Raw genomic sequence first — 15,840 nt, 5'->3', positions numbered from 1 at the left:
GTTGTAGTCCAGCCCTGTCTTCACATAGCAAAATACACCTTTCGCACTGAATTGTAGGGTAGTGTAAAGACGGTCATGAGGACAAATGTCAATTAATTATGTTTCACGATTGTGTATTTAACTTCTTAGCCGCATGCAATATATTTCTTGTTCTACATAATAAACTATCGAATACAGGAATTTTCTGCAGCCCTGGTTTTCGAAGTGCGGGTCATCGATAGTATCGATGTTGGCTCATTGCACATGTTGAATTTGTTTTGAATATTTGTTTTCTTAAATTAAGACTAAAATGGCATACGTTGCACTGAGCGAAGCTGAGAAAACATATATTTTACACGGCGTGGAGGTAAGCGAAATGTGAATGTAAACAGTACCTTAAATTATTCGTTTCTAGGATGACTTTCGTTGCGATGGACGTTCACGACGGGATTACCGGCCCATGGACCTGGAAACCGGACTGGTCAGCAATGCTAGTGGCTCCGCCCGCCTTAGACTTGCCAACACAGACATACTGGTGGGCGTGAAAACCGAGATCGATGTTCCCAACCCGCTGACGCCCGATTTTGGTAAACTGGAGTTCTTTGTGGATTGGTAATGATGCAGCTGAACTTCATGTGAACTGAATGTGCTATAACATTTTTGAATATATTTTAGCTCCGCTAATGCCACACCTGAGTTTGAAGGACGCGGCGGGTCGGATCTGGCCCAGGAACTGATTCTCTCCCTGCAGAATGCCTACGAATCGCCACTGGCTTTCGACTACCGCACGCTGTGCCTGATTCCGGGTCAGCAGTGCTGGAAGCTTTACATAGACATCTTGGTGAGACTCTAGTGTGCCAAAGTATTCCCAAATGTTAATGCCTGCTCTTGCAGATTCTGGAGTGTGGCGGCAATCTACACGATGCAGTGTCGCTGGCCGCCAAAGCAGCTCTGTTCAACACAAAGTTGCCGCGGGTGACGGCCACCTTGTTGGATGCCGGCATCACAGACCTCATCATATCGGACAATCCTTATGACTGCACCCGCATCGGCATTGAGACTGTTCCACTGTTGGTCACAGTTTGCAAGATCGGTGACTATTGCCTAGTGGATCCTTCGGCGGAGGAGGAGGTCTGCAGCACAGTAAGCGTGGTTGTGTCAGTTTCCATGAGGAATGGAAAGGCATTCCTGTCTGGAACACACTTGACCGGCGGTGGGGCCATGCACCGGGACACTATGCGCAACTGTTTGGACCTGGGTCTGGCCATTGGTGAGCACCTGGACCGGCTGCTTACTAAAATGCTGAATCTGGAGCAGGAGCGCGTCGGACCCAAGCGGCCGCAAACTATTGGGTTTCTCAAATAAAGCGGCAATGTCTAATAATGAAAATTTACTATTTAATCGATCTGACTCTGATTTTGAGCTTGTGGCTCTGATTAGGCTTAAAGCTAAAAGCTATCTGGTGGCCAACGACTACTGGTCCTTGCGCTTCTTCGCCTGCCTGACGGCCGGAGCAGGCTTTTTCTCCTTAGGCTCGGGCTGCTTGCCCGTTAGCAGTGAAGTCAGCATTTCGCTGATCTCGGGCATATCGTTTCCCATCTTGGGGAACTGCAGATTGTCGATCTCTTTCTTGGTCTCGGGATCGTTGATCATCTTGGGCAGCACCAGCATAAGGAGCAGGGGCAGGACCATCATCAGGACCATGGGGCTGAACAGGAAGTCAGTGATCTGTTGGTCAAGACCAAAGGTTAGTTTTGTGATTCCTCCCTTTTTGGGCAAAATAATAATGTACCTTCCACTGCTCTCTGGTCTGGAAGTATTTAAAGGGCATCAGTGGCTTCACGCGCAGTGGATATGGCACCTGCATAATTTGGGCGGGTTGGACAAAGTTCACTTTGCGGGCGCGGAACTTTCCCTTCGGGTTAATCTCGACGCGCACCTGTAATTGAAGGAATGTGAGTAAATGTGGCAACCTATTCAAAGGATTCCCTTAACTGACCGGCTCATAGAAAACATCCGGGTGGTGGACATCCAGGATATAGCTGCCGGAGGGCACTCCGCTGATCATAAACTGCCCATCCTCTCGGACGAATCCCTTGAACTCGCCGTCATTGATGGACAGTGTAAGCTCCGTGTGCCACTTGGGAGCATTCTTATTCACCGGAGCACTTCGTCCGCCTCCTTGAGTGGGTGGAAAAAGGGAGTCCGGCGGAGAAACACGTCCTTCGATGGTGTACAGGCCAGACACCTCGTCCACCAGTTCATCCTGGCCAATGATAACCTCGCAGCTGACCAGGGCGAGAAGCGCCGTAAAAATAAATAACTTTAAGCACATTATTCGGGTCAGATTAAATTTTTTTCTCTAATTTTTCAATTGTCAGCCGATAATGTGACCGTTCGTTGAGGTTGTGAATAATCCAAGGGCAGGGCTGGCAATAATTTGTCGTAAATGTGATGGGTACGCGGTAAATTTAAATGTGCAATTGAGAATGAAAGAAAGTTGATTTATTTTATTGTGATAAAGTGATAGCTTGTAAAGTATTTCAAGCAATTTGCTTTAGTATTCTATAGGTGTAAGTAATTTTTCAAACCAAAACCTTTCCATTTTTTGCTTATTGCAACCACAACTTTTAGAAAGGAAAGGCTTTTTCTTTTTGGATAAAAATAACTAAGAAAATCAACACGCATTTGAAAGTTAAATTAAATTGAATTGAAATTCTCGGTCAATTGAAGTCGGCTTTTTTTTTTTTAAATTAATTAATTAATTAAAGAATAAACAACCAAAATCTGTCGTTTATATTTCTAGTATGAAATCGAATGGAGTCTTTTTAAATATTATCAAACTATATTAAGGTTTAGAAAACCAGTTTCGCTGACTGAAAACCAAAAGCTCTGTAGTTGGTGGTATCGGCGGGTTGGCTTCACTATCGATACAAGACTGAAACCACTTCAAATACTTGCCAGCACTTTTTCAAGCGCTCTCCGTCGACTTTTCAGTCGTTGGCGGCAATTCGTTGCGTTCGGTCTGCCATATCCACTCGGTTGATTGGACTTCAATTTACGGAGCTAACGCAGCTCGGAGTGATTTTCGAATATTGTTGACAGCGATTTTAGGTTAGTGCGTGCTTTGACAAACGGGTTTTCAGCTATTCGCGATGAATGGCGATGTAGTTCTACTGGGCGTGCAGGTGTGTCCATGGCCAATAAGTGCCACATGCAGTTTGCGACATGCAACGTGCCACAAGCAACAACCACACATCAAGTTCACCCTGAAGCCCAAGCTAAGCTTCTTCTGGTGTTTTTGGGCAATGTCAATGGGATATACAGATGAACGCATGAAATCTGCGACCGATCTCCTAATCAGTACACAAAAATTCCAAAGTTACTGCTGTGTTTTGGTATCCAATCCACTTGAACTGTGTCGCATGTACAGTGAAACCGGTTTCAGAAATGTTAATGATGCTGAGATCACACCAAACCCCTCCCTCCCCTTCACCCCATCCACCCTTCAATTCAACGCTTGCATAGATTTATCTTTTTTCGCACACAACATTTCAATGGCAAGACGCAATGCAAGTCTTCTAGTACGACGAATACAATGGCAAATAATAAATTAATTAAGCAGCGAAATAAAAGCTAGTGAGTGATGTCAAGCGTCGCGCCTGCGCAAAGTTGGTGATGTAAACAAGTGTCGGCGAAAAGGTAGTGAAAACAAAAAAGAAAACCAACCTATTCCCGTTTATCTCGGGACGTGCCCTGGTCCCTTTATAGGAATTGGCACACTCGCGGCCGCGAGCCCAGTGGCTTGCGCAATGCGTTGGCTGATAAATCAGCGTTGACAGTCACTTTCCACCAATGCACTTCCATGCATAAGTGTGGCTCAGCTAATGACGACAATTGCTATAGTTTTTGTTTTGGCCCCAGTTTGCGAGGCGATTTCCTCGATCTGTGCCGCCATGTGATGTCATCTAATGGGCATTTTATGTGAATACATCGAATCAATATTCGAGTCGTTAAGGCCTTTTTCTCGGCCCCGCGACTGTGGCACCGTTTTACGCATTCTACCAGGTTTTACAGTGAACACCTGTTCGGATCTCAATCAATTAATTTGCACTTAGTTGGCAGAGAAGTTACTTTAAGGGCATTTTAAATGGCCATTATAAACTAATATCTATACTACATTTTATCCTTATATACTTCACAAGGAAGGACGACATATGATGATTATGGGTTATCCTATAGATACATAAACTCTCATATATTTAATTATTCTTAGCCATTGGTAGTTAAAATCGATCTATAAATAGTCGTGCGTCTATCGCCTGGTTAAACATTAACTAAAGCCCCCATCTTTGACACATGCCAATCAAGTTCCATGTGCAAATGTTGATCAATCCCATTCGGTACGCACAGAACCAGCCTGAAAATTCGGTATCAATGCTTTTGCTTTCCCTAAAGCAAACCGAATGGGTTGAAGGGTCTATAGTTCCTGGGTACCTGGAACGGCGCACCACAGGCCAGTAGTTAACCCAGTTTACACAGGTTCTGGCACGCGATGTCCGGCCAAGATTGTGGCAGTGCAAGGAAATTGGTCGACCACCTTGACCAGACCCCATCCCCAAACCACGCCCCCCCTTTGAACACTTTGGTTGGGGTCAAAAGCCAATAGTTGGCGTGTGCTACAAAACTACCCAGAAGTTGTCAACCCAACACGTCTAATGGATGATAAAGCGAAACAACAAGCAGATATAGAACTATTTCTTGGCCTGATTGGGCCCTAATCTTAGGGACCAGGCAAAGTCAAGTGCACTCTTATCGATTTACAGGCATATGGCAATTATGACTGTTTTACGCAACTTAAGAACTGGGTGATTCAGCACAAACCCTCTGAAGTGACATCCAACTCCAAGACGGCGGATTTAAGCAAGTCGTTTACCTTTTTGGCGGCGATCTACATACCATTCGCATTGATCGATGCAATTAGCGTTGGACTGTCAAAAACGTATAAGTGGTTATATTTCGTGTAGACACACACCGATAGCATTCAAATTGCGATTATTTTGTGTGCGAGTTTCAAAACTGGCTTTTTAGCAAGGGCATGCCAAGCTGTATGTGTGCACTGCATACCGTGTATTTACCATAAACCATTTACTATATACTATATGCGATATATGTACATATACCCCTAACAATGAGCATGTTGGGGGCCCACATAATGGCTCATTGTTGCTGTCGGAAAAGTCGCTAATCAGTTTTGTCCCACGTTCACAGAAAACAAAAGCCGAGTTCCAGTTGAGTTTGCCGTTGAGTCGTGGTTATAGGGTTATATCGGTAGGCCAATGGCTATATGGCGCGAAACGCTTATTAATGTGCCAAGAATTTAATGGAAAGCATTTATCGTTACTTTTGTGCCACGGCGGCAGGTGAAATTTCTTTTGCTTTTCACTTTGCCTTCTACGGAGAGTGCGAACTATCAGATACATATGTACGTATATGTATCTAACCATCGAAGTAGATATGCGTAGCGGTACCTTCGCGAAGGTCTGGGTGAATGCTTTTAAGATAAATCACTCACAATCAATACATTTGACTTTCAAGGTCTAACCAAATGCGAACACCCATTGTGCGGTTCTTAAAAGACCAAGTGGCCAGAGTTTAAGCCAAAACTCAGCTGCCAAAAATTGGTGTAAACAATGACTGTATCGAGCTTAAGCCGCGCTTTAATTAACATTTGGCTGGCATTTCAAAGAAAGGCAAATGAATAAAAACAAGTAAGCACGCTTGTATGAGATACATGCGCTATAAAACCCGCCAAGGTCAATCGTAAACGCTTTCAAATTCAAGTTCAATTCGAATTCTTGACACGGAGCGGGATAAAAATATAGAGGAGATACAGATACACAGATACAAATGCAGATACAGATACAAACACCCGTGCGGTTGTGGATGAATCACTGTCGTCTGTATTCCCACCGCCGCACATGGGAAAGTCCCAGGCCCATAATGTATTCTACCCACTCACTTCCTCATTGATCTTGATCTTGGCTTCGACGAAAGCAAAAGTCATCTTATGACTCACGTGGGGAACTGACCTCGTTAATGTTTTCTTAACCCGCGAGTATAACCCGTAAATCTCATATAATGCGCCGATTTGCTTGAGTATTAATAAACGTTGATTTATGGCCAGCTAGCGAGTAATTAGCTCGATTCATAGGCGTATGCGTAATATATTTGTAGGCAGTAGGTATAGTACGCATACGCAGCGATGCCTGACGACCCGTGATACTCCCAAAGTGATAAGCGCTGAGTGGCCGGGCAATCTGAAAGCTAAACGGTGTTAAGCGATACGTCCGCTCGTAGAAACACATATATCCATATCGGGAAAACACAATCTCGACCAGTATCGGTGGCAGTCGTAATTAAATGGCAGCATTTTGATTTGTGGAACAGTCATTTGAAATCTGTGCATTATGCTAAGCAATAAATTGGTTCTAAATTTCTCGTTTATAATGCGGTTTACAAATGAGGAACTTAACCTAATGAGAAGTTGCAATATGTGCTGGTTAATACACATATATTTTATGTAATTTGGGTAATAATTCCAGAAAGAGACATATAACGTAGAACTTCTTGCACACAAACATTTTTCCACTAAAGTTAGGAGATGTATCTATGTACGTCTATTTTTATTTCTATTCTACCCATGGGTACTTAAAGTGCCCATCCACTCAGTAGCTGTAGATACTTCGATCGTTATCAAATATGTAGATGCACAGATAGATTCGCAATTCACTTGTTTGCGGGCTCGCTGAAAATGTGCCCCCGATAAGCGGGAAAGCAATTATTTATGCCATGGTAATTAAACCGACGACAGAAGATGGAAATGACGAATGTCTGACGAGGGTTTCAGATAGCGACGTACATACATACATATGTATATGGTTTCCTTCTGGGGTCTGAAGGAAACAAAGGGGAACGGAAGTCGGGACACGGTTCGCTACTGATCACTCAATTACCATTCGATACCAGAACTCTAAGCGACATTGTCTACCACAACAGGTGCTCCATTCACGATGATGCGCCCGCTGACGATGCGGAGTTGGCTGGCAACGACGCTGGTGACGGCGCTGCTGGCGGTGGCCATTTGGCCGGATCCGGGCCAGAGTCTGCCGCAAGGTGCTCCGGAAACCGTGTGCGACACCATGCTGCCGTTCCACGCCGGCGGCAGTGTGCTGCCCCAGAACAGTGTGTCGCCCTTCAGCGTGGAGACCTCCTCCTCAACACTTGGCCAGGGTCAGACGCTTCGCGTGGATCTGACGGGTGTGCCGGCTGGCCTTAGTTTCGGTGGCTACATGATCCAGGCGCGCAATCGGAATCCCCCCCATCAGATTATCGGACAATTTGGACCCGCCCGCGATGGCACCATTAAGCTGATGAACTGCGAGAACTCCGTCAACAATTCAGCCACGCATAGCAATGCCGGGCCCAAGCAGCAGGTTATCCTGGAGTGGCAATCACCAGTGGACTTTCTCGGTCAGGTGGTGTTCAAGTGAGTCACTAGAGGATTAACTGCCAGGCTTCAATTATTCTATCTTAAACCTATGTATACCCATTAGTGCCACCATCGCCCAGAGCTATAATGAATTCTGGGTGGGCGTGCCCTCTCAGCCAGTTCAGATAGTTCGTCGCGATCTGTCCGCTGCCCCACCACTACCCACACAGAGTCCATCTGCAACCGCGGGCACCACTCGTGCTCCCTATGTTCCGCCCAGCTATGTGGCGCCAAACAACGTGGTTGCCGTCTCCTCGGATCCCATCTACAATGGCTGCGGACAGAGCAAGAACTGCTTTGGATTCCCCGACGGTTGCGTGGCCACGAAGAGCTGTACCTCCATCACTGTGGTCACGGTGCGCGGGGATGTCTTCGAGTTTGAGATTCAGTCCGGCAAGGGTGAGTCACCTGTGTTTCTTTGCCCAAAGTTGGTCTTCATTTTCATCGCTTTTTCTAGGAACCAATGCTGCTTACGTGGCTGTTGGTCTTTCTGATGACGCCAAGATGGGTGACGACTTGACCACCGAGTGTGTGCCAGAGAATGGCAGGGTTAACCTGTATTCCTCCTTGACTTCGGCCTCCCCTTACTCGGCAGTGAGATCCAGTGTGGTAAGTTTGAATCACTTTGCCAAGTGATACCTTATACATTACTTATCGATTACTGCTCCTTCTAGAACCAGAACTCAGCCCGCCTACTGGACGCCTCCATTGTGGACGGAGTGATCTATTGCCGTGTGCAAAGGGATGCAGTGACCAATGTCCAGGGGCGCAGCTTTGATCTTCGCAATGGCAAATACCACCTGTTGGTTGCATCCGGCACCAGTCTGAAGGAGAACAGCGTGGGCTACCACGACATTGGACGACTACCCTCCGCACAACCGATCAGTCTGGCGGAGGTGCAAGACTTGAGCGGATCTAGCCGGTTGCTGATCCAGCTGCATGGAGCCTTCATGATTGCCGCATGGATTGGTACCACCTCGCTGGGCATCATCTTTGCGCGCTACTTCAAGCAGACGTGGGTGGGCAGCCAGAGCTGCGGCAAGGATCAGTGGTTCGCCTGGCATCGCCTCCTCATGGTCACCACCTGGTCGCTCACGGTGGCCGCTTACGTACTCATCTGGGTGGAGCTGAAGCGGGCTGTGTGGCATGCCCACTCAATAATCGGTCTGATCACGGTGATACTGTGCTTCCTTCAACCCATTGGAGCTCTGTTCCGACCGGGACCCAATGACAAGAAGCGGCCGTACTTCAACTGGGGTCATTGGCTGGGCGGCAATCTGGCCCACATTCTGGGAAGTAAGTCTAGCAGTCGGAGATCATCTAAATGTGTATGGCTTATTGGAAAATCTTCTTGCAGTTGTTACCATCTTCTTCTCTGTAAAACTACCAAAGGCCGAGCTGCCCGAGTGGATGGACTGGATCCTGGTCAGCTTCGTGGTGGTGCACGTGCTGGTCCACCTGATATTCTCCGTAAGTAAACTGTGCTGTAGTGGTTGGGTGTTTTTCCCCTCTCATGTGACCCCCAAGTGTACAAAGATTAGACCCAGCATCGCCTGCCTGTACAGTGGTTCTAGTTGTGTCCCTAAACGTTCATTCATTCCATACTAATTCATCTGTCACCCATCATCCCCTCGAGAACTGGTGGCTACGTCCCTTAATGTGTAGATTGGCTTGTGTTTCAATCATTGGCAGATTGGCGGCATGGCCTCGGAGCGTCATCTCAGCCAGCGGGCAAACACCTTCCAAATGGGCGATATGTCCCATCATCAGCAGCATGCCATGCGGAATGGCATGAGCATGGAGCGGAAGATGGATGCTCCGGTAAGTAGTGCTCACATGGATCAATATGGTCAATATTCATCAACCTGTGACTTTCCGAATTTCAGTATGCGGGCATGCGCAAGGGATTGCTTGGAGTTTACGGCGTGGTGCTGGTTCTCTTCGTGACGGTGCTCATTCTGCTGGTGGTGCTGGCGCCCATCGAACAATACCTGGGGAAGTCCTAGGCGCTCAATTAGGATGTCCTGTAACCTGTCCCCTTTCAATACTCGTGTCAGTTTTTTGTGCTCATTGTTTTAACCCCTTCCGCCCACGGCTCTGCCCTGCCCTCCACCCAAATCCCCTCAAATCCACCCTTTTTCCCATTCAGCTTTCTGTTGTTAAGTGTAATTAGGCGCATGTGTAACCTGGGGCGGAGCGTTCAGTACATGTTATATAATTTATTATTAATAAAATAAAACAAGCCAACATAAATGCAGTGTTTCCTTACTTTTCTTTGCTGCTCTGCTCAATTTCTATCTGCTGCGCTACATGCATATATGTTTTACCAATAGTATCTGGTGCTGGAGAGTGCTGCTCGATCGGATTGCGTTGGATATCCTATGTATAGTATGGATTTGTATAAAACCTTGACTCTTAACTGCAGCTAGACATTATCATTATCTTTAGATATAGGTGTATATATGTATGTTTGTGGTGTGTATGCTTTCGTAAACGTGTTGCTTGTTCCGCTTAATTAAAGTACGTAAATTATAGGTAGATCTACAATTTTCAGATATTAATGCAAAAACTAAACCCAATCGAACGAAACTGCCTTAAAGTAACAAGCGGAATCATCGCTCCTCTAGGATGACCGTTTCCTGCGGATAGAGCTTGAGCGACTCCAGTGTTTGGCTACTCTCGATGGCCGTGAGATCCCGACGCGGCCAGCTGCTGATCAGTTTGTACTCCTCGATGAGAAAACCGTTGGCCGTCACAAAGTTGAGCAGATCCTGGTGGAGAACAGATTAGTCACTGGGCGATTTAAGTGATTGTTTAGTAGCACTTACCTGTAGGTTGTTGTTGGTAAAGAAGCGCCGCTCCAGAAAATCGCCCGTGGGCTTACGCACACGGATCTTAGAAGTCCCCGTTTCCTGTTCGGACGGCTCCTGAGGTAGGGATTGTTGAGCCTGGCCGAAATATGCTTTTCATAAACGGTTTAACGCACAGAAAGAAAATCATCTTGAACTTACAACTAATCTAATGGACTCGCGTCTAGCATCTTCTTCGGCTCGCTCGGACTCGATTCGTTTTCGCTCGGCCAATTGGGCAGCCTCCTTCTGGCGCTTTGCCGCATCTTTAGCCATGTCGGCTTGCAAAGTTTCCTGATAGGCCATGTCCTGCTCTGCCTTCACCTGATCACGGGCAGCGCGTTCGTCCTCTTGCCGTATTTCCACCTGCAGCTGCTCCTCAAACATCTCGCAGGTTTCAATAAGCCTCGTTAGCAAGTCATCCAGACCAATGTTGCCTGTAAGGTATTCAATTAAAATGCGAAATATACTTTTTAAGGTTTCAGCGGGCATACCATGAATCACAGATAAAACTTCGCAATTGCTGCCCAGCTGACGACTTTTTCCCACCAACATGATGGCTGGCAGCTTGTCCAATTTAATGTTTCTGGCCGTCAGAGAGGCGTTGCTGCTAATGCAAGCCGTCAACGAGGAGAGAAACCTGTGGGACACATAAATTATCAATAAAATAACATAGAAGTGCATGAATAATGACTAACATGTCCTTGTTGCTCTCGTAGGTCATATCCCAGCCATATAGAACGAATTTTTCTTTGAAAGTTTGGATAATGCTATCATGTTTCATCAGCTGATCACAGAAAACGTTGATAAGAATGCTCTTGCCGTGATGCAAGTAAATGGCCAGCAACTTACGCTAAAATCATAAACAATGTAGGTTAATAAAAAGACTTTGTAAAGTAATAAACTAAAAATTACCTCCTTGGCAGGTCGAAGGCAGGCCAGCTGCTTGGCGCTTTCAAGACTGCCCACAAAAAATTCTGGACAGGGCTCGCCATAACGCGCCTTGTAGTTCTCGACAAACTGCGTGGAGCCACTTGTCTCGTCATCCGTGTTGTTTGGTACTGGAAAAATACATAACTTTACCTACTGCATTAGAAAGAAGGTATTTATATTGCTCACTTAAGTGCCTGTTGAGGGGCTGAGCGGGTGGCAAGTCTGTAAATATATACTCGGAGTTGTGGAAGTCTGTAGCATCTTCGAACTCATCAGCCGAGCTCTCGCTGTCCACGGTCACCACATCGAATGCGTTGTTCTGGTTGGAATTTGTTTGCGCTGCACGCTCCGTGCTGCGCACAGCGAATCTATGCGACAGTCCAATGCCAGATTGCTAGAGTTTGGAGCATTGGATAGCTTTATAAGATCATCAGATTTTATTTATTTCGACCTACCGCCAGAGTGGTTTCATTGTCACAACCATTGGGCCAGCCGGTCCACTCCTGGTGGCGCACTGGTATGCTCTTGATGTCGCTGACGTTCATCTTTACCTCCTGCACTGTCGTACGTCCTGGCATGCTAAGAGTGAGTGGGGTGTCGGATTCGAACTGTATGAAAATGGTGAAGTTTTTGTCCACGCGCTGCGTCACTTCATCTCTACACAAAAATATTGAGTTACATGTTTTAAATAGTATTTTCGAGCGGACTCACTGTTCGGTGTCCATGAAACCGTCGTCGGTGAGGTCCACCAAGATAAGTTCGTTCTCCGGTGCGAGATCTAGGTTGCATATACGCGTGCCCAACTGCTGTGCATCGCTAGCTTTGGAGGGTGGCCAGCCCCGAATGGCTTGCCTGCACACCGGCACACTTGTCTCGTCAAAGATTTTGCGCTTAAGTTGTTCTAGTAGGGAGATTCATTGGTAAGTTGACTCAGGCGGCTCGAGATCAAGATCCAGTAGAAATTCTTACCAACTGTGGCCTCCGATGGTAAACGGATCTGGTAGAGCTGCTGGTTAAAGTGGATGTTGAAGGTGATCACGTTCTGGTTGTTGTTTTGGCTGGACGCGGGGTCCAGGTTGATACTGGACGTCAGCTGGGCTAGCAATTGTGACGCTATAGTAGATACGTTTCAAGTCATGGCACAAAAGCGGCGCTATTATGTTCAACTCACTTGGAAATCTCTGCTGGATGTGCGGCTGATTTAGGTTTAGGTTTTGGTTCTGGTTCTGCAGGGCGGCCGCAAAGAAACCGGATGCGTTCGAGGTTCCGGGCATCTCATCATAACCAGGCGGACGGAAGCCATTGGTGCTCTCCACAGGATTCCTGGCCGGTGGCTCTGGCACATGGATAGGATGGGGACTGGCCATCGGCGCATCCTCGTGTGGGATCACCCGACTTAGTGCCTCCTGCAAAAGAACAACGTAGTGTAATGACAAAGCATGGGGGGATCCAAAGCAGGGCAACTGAACAAAGAACCTGCACACTCACCACCAGGTTCCAGTCGGCGGCCTCCAAGTGGGAAAAGGCTTCGCCCACGTCGTCGATGCCCGTGATGCTCTGTGGATGTGCATAAAGACCATGTACCATATAGTAGTAGTTCGATATTGGAACTATCTGCCAAAGTCACCCACACACCAAAAACGCACACGCATCGCAATGTGCGCAGCGAAATTGTGGGTGTTTTCGGGGGAGATCTATGAAGAGCATTACCTGAAAACTGGCCAGGGTCTCTTGCTTGTTCTCCGACATTGGAAACGCTTGTGGTTCGCTTTATTTGACCGATTAACTCTTCTGTAAACTCTACCGATTTTCACTACAAAAAATTACACAAAGAAAAAAGTGGCTAGTCAGTGTGGCCAGTTGAGTGTAAGCGATTTATGCGTAGTAACACTACATCTGCTAACGGCACTTTGAGTTACAAATTTCCCAACTTGTTTTATATTTATTTAGCTATTTTTTTGTTTTTTAATTTTTTTTCAACTTTTGCTCATTGGAAATTCAATAATTTGGATGACAAACAAAACACTGGCAGCCAGATAGGATTTACTTCTCAGACAGTTGCAGCTGTTACCTACAGAACTGTTAACTCGCTTGCAGTCATGTTAATTTCAAACTGAAAGGCGGGAAAACTTTGCAATTTAGAATTGAAAGGATATGAGCAGGCCACGCAACAAAAAGCTTTGAATTCCCACTAAAACTGAAAGCCAATCCTTCAATCTGCGAAATGTATTCAGCTGTAAATTGTGATTAATATAAGAAACTTTATACTTGGCACCCCCGGGGACGAATAAAAGAGCCTCCGCACAGCCGGCGAAATAAATGCGACTCAATTAATCTTCATGAAGTGGCGAAATCAAAGACGCGGTCCGATGTGACTTGTAGATGGCCAGGATAAAGTTGTGGTGTAGACGACTCCGGGCTGGTAAGCCGACAACATGTTGCTCGTGGTCCTAAAATACGCTCTTCTACTGGCCATTATCGGCTGTTTCCTGCTGCCAATCCATGGAGCAGGATCGGATACTGACCAGGTCCTGCCGCACCGCATCTACCGTCTACTGGACGGCCTCTCCGGAGGACGCCGGCTGAGTGCCAGCTCCACATTCGCCCTGCTGCTTTCGCAGTTCCTGATAAAACGTGAGCCCAATGAACCGTACACTCGCGATACGGATGACGGATGTGCGTATTTATTTATGCCCCGTCCTTTGCAGAGAAACTGCGCTACGTGGCACCCACGCGTTACGAGCGGCAGCTCTACTACCATCTGCTGCACAGGATGGAGCACATCAGGAGGGGATCGGGACTGCTGTCCAGGGAGCAGGGTGTCCACGGGGAGAGTATGCTTGCTACAAAACTAACTGCGTATTATTACTTATGTATGCTAATTTCTGGTCAGTTCTCAGCATTGCCTTTCAGGGAAATGTGCTACTGCTGCCTCCCTCGCTGAAACTGGGCGAACTGGATGCCAATGGGGAGTACGAGCAGCTGGCCGAGGTCTACTCATCCGTGGTCAATGAGGGCCAGCTCAACAGGACGCAGTCCGGTTAGTTTGGACTAATTCTTGGGTGTTATATACAGTGTTAATATAATATTAATAATTCATTCGATGAATAGTTGACAACATATAGTTAAATCTTATATATTGCAGCTACTAGAATAAGTAACCAAGGGTTTAATTTTAACTTATTTGATTACATTTGCTAGACCTCTGCCTCCGGGAAATTGTGGAATTGAAGCCACCCGGCTGCAAGCTGCTCTCCGGCCTTTGTCTGGAACTGTTGGCCAGTGATGCACCAGCCTACGGATACCAGAGAACCCACCAGTGAGCGTACACATAACTTCTGCTTAAAACTTCTACAGCTAGATGATAACTCCATCTAGGGTCCTTCTGCTCTACGTGCTGCAGCATCAGGCCTGTGCCCCCCACCTCAGTCCACCGCAGGTGTACGAACTGCTGGCCAGGAGTCAGTGCGATGAGGTGGAACGCGAGCAGAACGCCATCCGAAGCCTGGGGCTGCCAGTCGCATATCGCGATCTGTATCTGGAGCAAGGTGAGCATGGGATTCAGTGGGCCGGTGATGGTGGTGATGCTGCTGTTGCAGCTGCTGTTCTATGGGCTATGGGCTCCTTGCTGGTATCGCTGACATATATCTTTGCCTTTGCCTATGCCACATATCTCTGACATCGCAGCCACCATCTGCGGGCTGTTTGGCTACAATGAGTTTGTCAATTGGCGCAACGTAATGGAAATTGGCAGCTGGCTGGAGGGGGACTCGCCGAAGGACATCGATGTATTGGCTGAGCACATAAGCGATTTGGCCTTGGTCTTCTACACAAATGCACTGCTGCTGCTGCACTAAGCCCCTAATCTATCGAACATCCTCCCTCGCCAGAGAGCGACCTCATCCATAATTTCTGCTTCTGCTTGATAAGTTAATAAAGTGGCGCTTATTGCTTTATGGTTGTGTCGATTTCAGCAAGTGGCGTGGTTAATACTTTTGTTATTGAAATGCATAGTGGAAAAGCGATGGGGGCGTGGTGTGGGGTGGGATGCACTTCACTTAGAGTGGCGGAACGGAAACAACATTTGTAATGTGACACATTACTTGCGCTTGGTTGCTCGACTGATGGATATGCAGCAGGACGAGAGCTGCGACGACAACACTTTCCATTACAAAATGCTCACACTGAAGTGGAATACTAATATTTGCCCTGACATACTCGAAAACATGGAAGCCGGAGCTGTGAAGCCCGAGGGCCATCGGAAGGAACAGGGGTCGCCGCCTGGCTTTTGGGCTCTGGCTTCTGGGTTCTCGGTTCTGGGTTCAGGAGGTCCCCGGCTGGATATTAATGCCTCATTTGCTGAATGTCGACGGGGATGGCACTGCACGGGGGGATTGGGCAATGCAACCAACAAGCCTGCAACATATGCACTGAGCGAAACATTAATTCCTTTGGCAGATACTCTAGAGATCCTTTCTCCTCCTTAATCACAGAAGTACTTTGTTTTGTACCTGTTGTTCCCTTTTT

General features: G+C 46.9%; 5 protein-coding genes across 7 annotated transcripts; 3 read left to right on the top strand and 2 right to left on the bottom strand.

Moving 5' to 3' along the window:
- The first annotated feature begins 198 nt into the window (after window positions 1-198).
- On the top strand, window positions 199-1,368 carry LOC6531491 (exosome complex exonuclease RRP42). The gene is made up of 4 exons (XM_002092254.4): window positions 199-346; window positions 395-591; window positions 655-820; window positions 874-1,368. Exons 1-4 carry the CDS (start codon window positions 290-292, stop codon window positions 1,342-1,344), a joined length of 891 nt encoding a protein of 296 aa, XP_002092290.1. The 5' UTR covers window positions 199-289; the 3' UTR covers window positions 1,345-1,368.
- Window positions 1,357-2,381, bottom strand: LOC6531490 (ER membrane protein complex subunit 7 homolog). The gene is made up of 3 exons (XM_002092253.4): window positions 1,979-2,381; window positions 1,772-1,918; window positions 1,357-1,707 (listed from the first exon to the last, which is right to left on the bottom strand). Exons 1-3 carry the CDS (start codon window positions 2,312-2,314, stop codon window positions 1,453-1,455), a joined length of 738 nt encoding a protein of 245 aa, XP_002092289.1. The 5' UTR covers window positions 2,315-2,381; the 3' UTR covers window positions 1,357-1,452.
- Window positions 2,382-2,965: 584 nt separating this feature from the next.
- Window positions 2,966-9,784, top strand: LOC6531489 (putative ferric-chelate reductase 1 homolog). 2 transcript variants are annotated; one of them, XM_002092252.3, is made up of 8 exons: window positions 2,966-3,093; window positions 7,039-7,528; window positions 7,596-7,930; window positions 7,989-8,140; window positions 8,206-8,827; window positions 8,889-9,001; window positions 9,224-9,352; window positions 9,418-9,784. In XM_002092252.3, exons 2-8 carry the CDS (start codon window positions 7,053-7,055, stop codon window positions 9,535-9,537), a joined length of 1,947 nt encoding a protein of 648 aa, XP_002092288.1. In that variant the 5' UTR covers window positions 2,966-3,093; window positions 7,039-7,052; the 3' UTR covers window positions 9,538-9,784. The 2 variants fall into 2 exon arrangements, with proteins under 2 accessions (XP_002092288.1, XP_039228016.1); XM_039372082.1 differs by having other exon boundaries at window positions 9,197-9,352.
- Window positions 9,785-13,238, bottom strand: LOC6531488 (FAS-associated factor 1). 2 transcript variants are annotated; one of them, XM_002092251.4, is made up of 13 exons: window positions 13,024-13,238; window positions 12,802-12,870; window positions 12,485-12,719; window positions 12,283-12,426; window positions 12,025-12,214; window positions 11,769-11,970; window positions 11,500-11,707; window positions 11,296-11,441; window positions 11,079-11,233; window positions 10,875-11,020; window positions 10,543-10,817; window positions 10,360-10,479; window positions 9,785-10,302 (listed from the first exon to the last, which is right to left on the bottom strand). In XM_002092251.4, exons 1-13 carry the CDS (start codon window positions 13,060-13,062, stop codon window positions 10,144-10,146), a joined length of 2,088 nt encoding a protein of 695 aa, XP_002092287.1. In that variant the 5' UTR covers window positions 13,063-13,238; the 3' UTR covers window positions 9,785-10,143. The 2 variants fall into 2 exon arrangements, with proteins under 2 accessions (XP_002092287.1, XP_015051350.1); XM_015195864.3 differs by having other exon boundaries at window positions 12,283-12,411.
- Window positions 13,239-13,710: 472 nt separating this feature from the next.
- On the top strand, window positions 13,711-15,290 carry LOC6531487. Its single transcript, XM_002092250.4, has 6 exons — window positions 13,711-13,947; window positions 14,022-14,147; window positions 14,207-14,353; window positions 14,515-14,632; window positions 14,692-14,861; window positions 15,001-15,290. The coding sequence occupies exons 1-6, from the start codon at window positions 13,749-13,751 to the stop codon at window positions 15,168-15,170; spliced, it is 930 nt and encodes a 309-aa protein (XP_002092286.1). The 5' UTR covers window positions 13,711-13,748; the 3' UTR covers window positions 15,171-15,290.
- Window positions 15,291-15,840: the final 550 nt, after the last annotated feature.

The sequence above is a fragment of the Drosophila yakuba genome, chromosome 2R, assembly GCF_016746365.2.
Source record: "Drosophila yakuba strain Tai18E2 chromosome 2R, Prin_Dyak_Tai18E2_2.1, whole genome shotgun sequence".
Taxonomy (NCBI): Eukaryota; Metazoa; Arthropoda; class Insecta; order Diptera; family Drosophilidae; genus Drosophila; species Drosophila yakuba.
This window is presented reverse-complemented; position numbering and strand designations above follow the sequence as displayed.

Coding starts and splice junctions, on each gene's coding strand:
- LOC6531490 (XM_002092253.4), bottom strand. CDS start 2,314: ATGTGCTTAAAGTTATTTATTTTTACGGCGCTTCTCGCCCTGGTCAGC. Junction 1,919..1,978: donor CGGATGTTTTCTATGAGCCG/GTCAGTTAAGGG, acceptor CTTCAATTACAG/GTGCGCGTCGAGATTAACCC. Junction 1,708..1,771: donor AGACCAGAGAGCAGTGGAAG/GTACATTATTAT, acceptor CTTGACCAACAG/ATCACTGACTTCCTGTTCAG.
- LOC6531489 (XM_039372082.1), top strand. CDS start 7,053: ATGATGCGCCCGCTGACGATGCGGAGTTGGCTGGCAACGACGCTGGTG. Junction 7,931..7,988: donor TGAGATTCAGTCCGGCAAGG/GTGAGTCACCTG, acceptor CGCTTTTTCTAG/GAACCAATGCTGCTTACGTG. Junction 9,002..9,196: donor TGGTCCACCTGATATTCTCC/GTAAGTAAACTG, acceptor CTTAATGTGTAG/ATTGGCTTGTGTTTCAATCA.
- LOC6531488 (XM_002092251.4), bottom strand. CDS start 13,062: ATGTCGGAGAACAAGCAAGAGACCCTGGCCAGTTTTCAG. Junction 12,720..12,801: donor CCGCCGACTGGAACCTGGTG/GTGAGTGTGCAG, acceptor GTTCTTTTGCAG/GAGGCACTAAGTCGGGTGAT. Junction 11,234..11,295: donor GCCTTCGACCTGCCAAGGAG/GTAATTTTTAGT, acceptor TTATGATTTTAG/CGTAAGTTGCTGGCCATTTA.
- LOC6531487 (XM_002092250.4), top strand. CDS start 13,749: ATGTTGCTCGTGGTCCTAAAATACGCTCTTCTACTGGCCATTATCGGC. Junction 14,148..14,206: donor GCAGGGTGTCCACGGGGAGA/GTATGCTTGCTA, acceptor ATTTCTGGTCAG/TTCTCAGCATTGCCTTTCAG. Junction 14,354..14,514: donor GCTCAACAGGACGCAGTCCG/GTTAGTTTGGAC, acceptor TACATTTGCTAG/ACCTCTGCCTCCGGGAAATT.
- LOC6531491 (XM_002092254.4), top strand. CDS start 290: ATGGCATACGTTGCACTGAGCGAAGCTGAGAAAACATATATTTTACAC. Junction 347..394: donor ATATTTTACACGGCGTGGAG/GTAAGCGAAATG, acceptor ATTCGTTTCTAG/GATGACTTTCGTTGCGATGG. Junction 821..873: donor AGCTTTACATAGACATCTTG/GTGAGACTCTAG, acceptor CTGCTCTTGCAG/ATTCTGGAGTGTGGCGGCAA.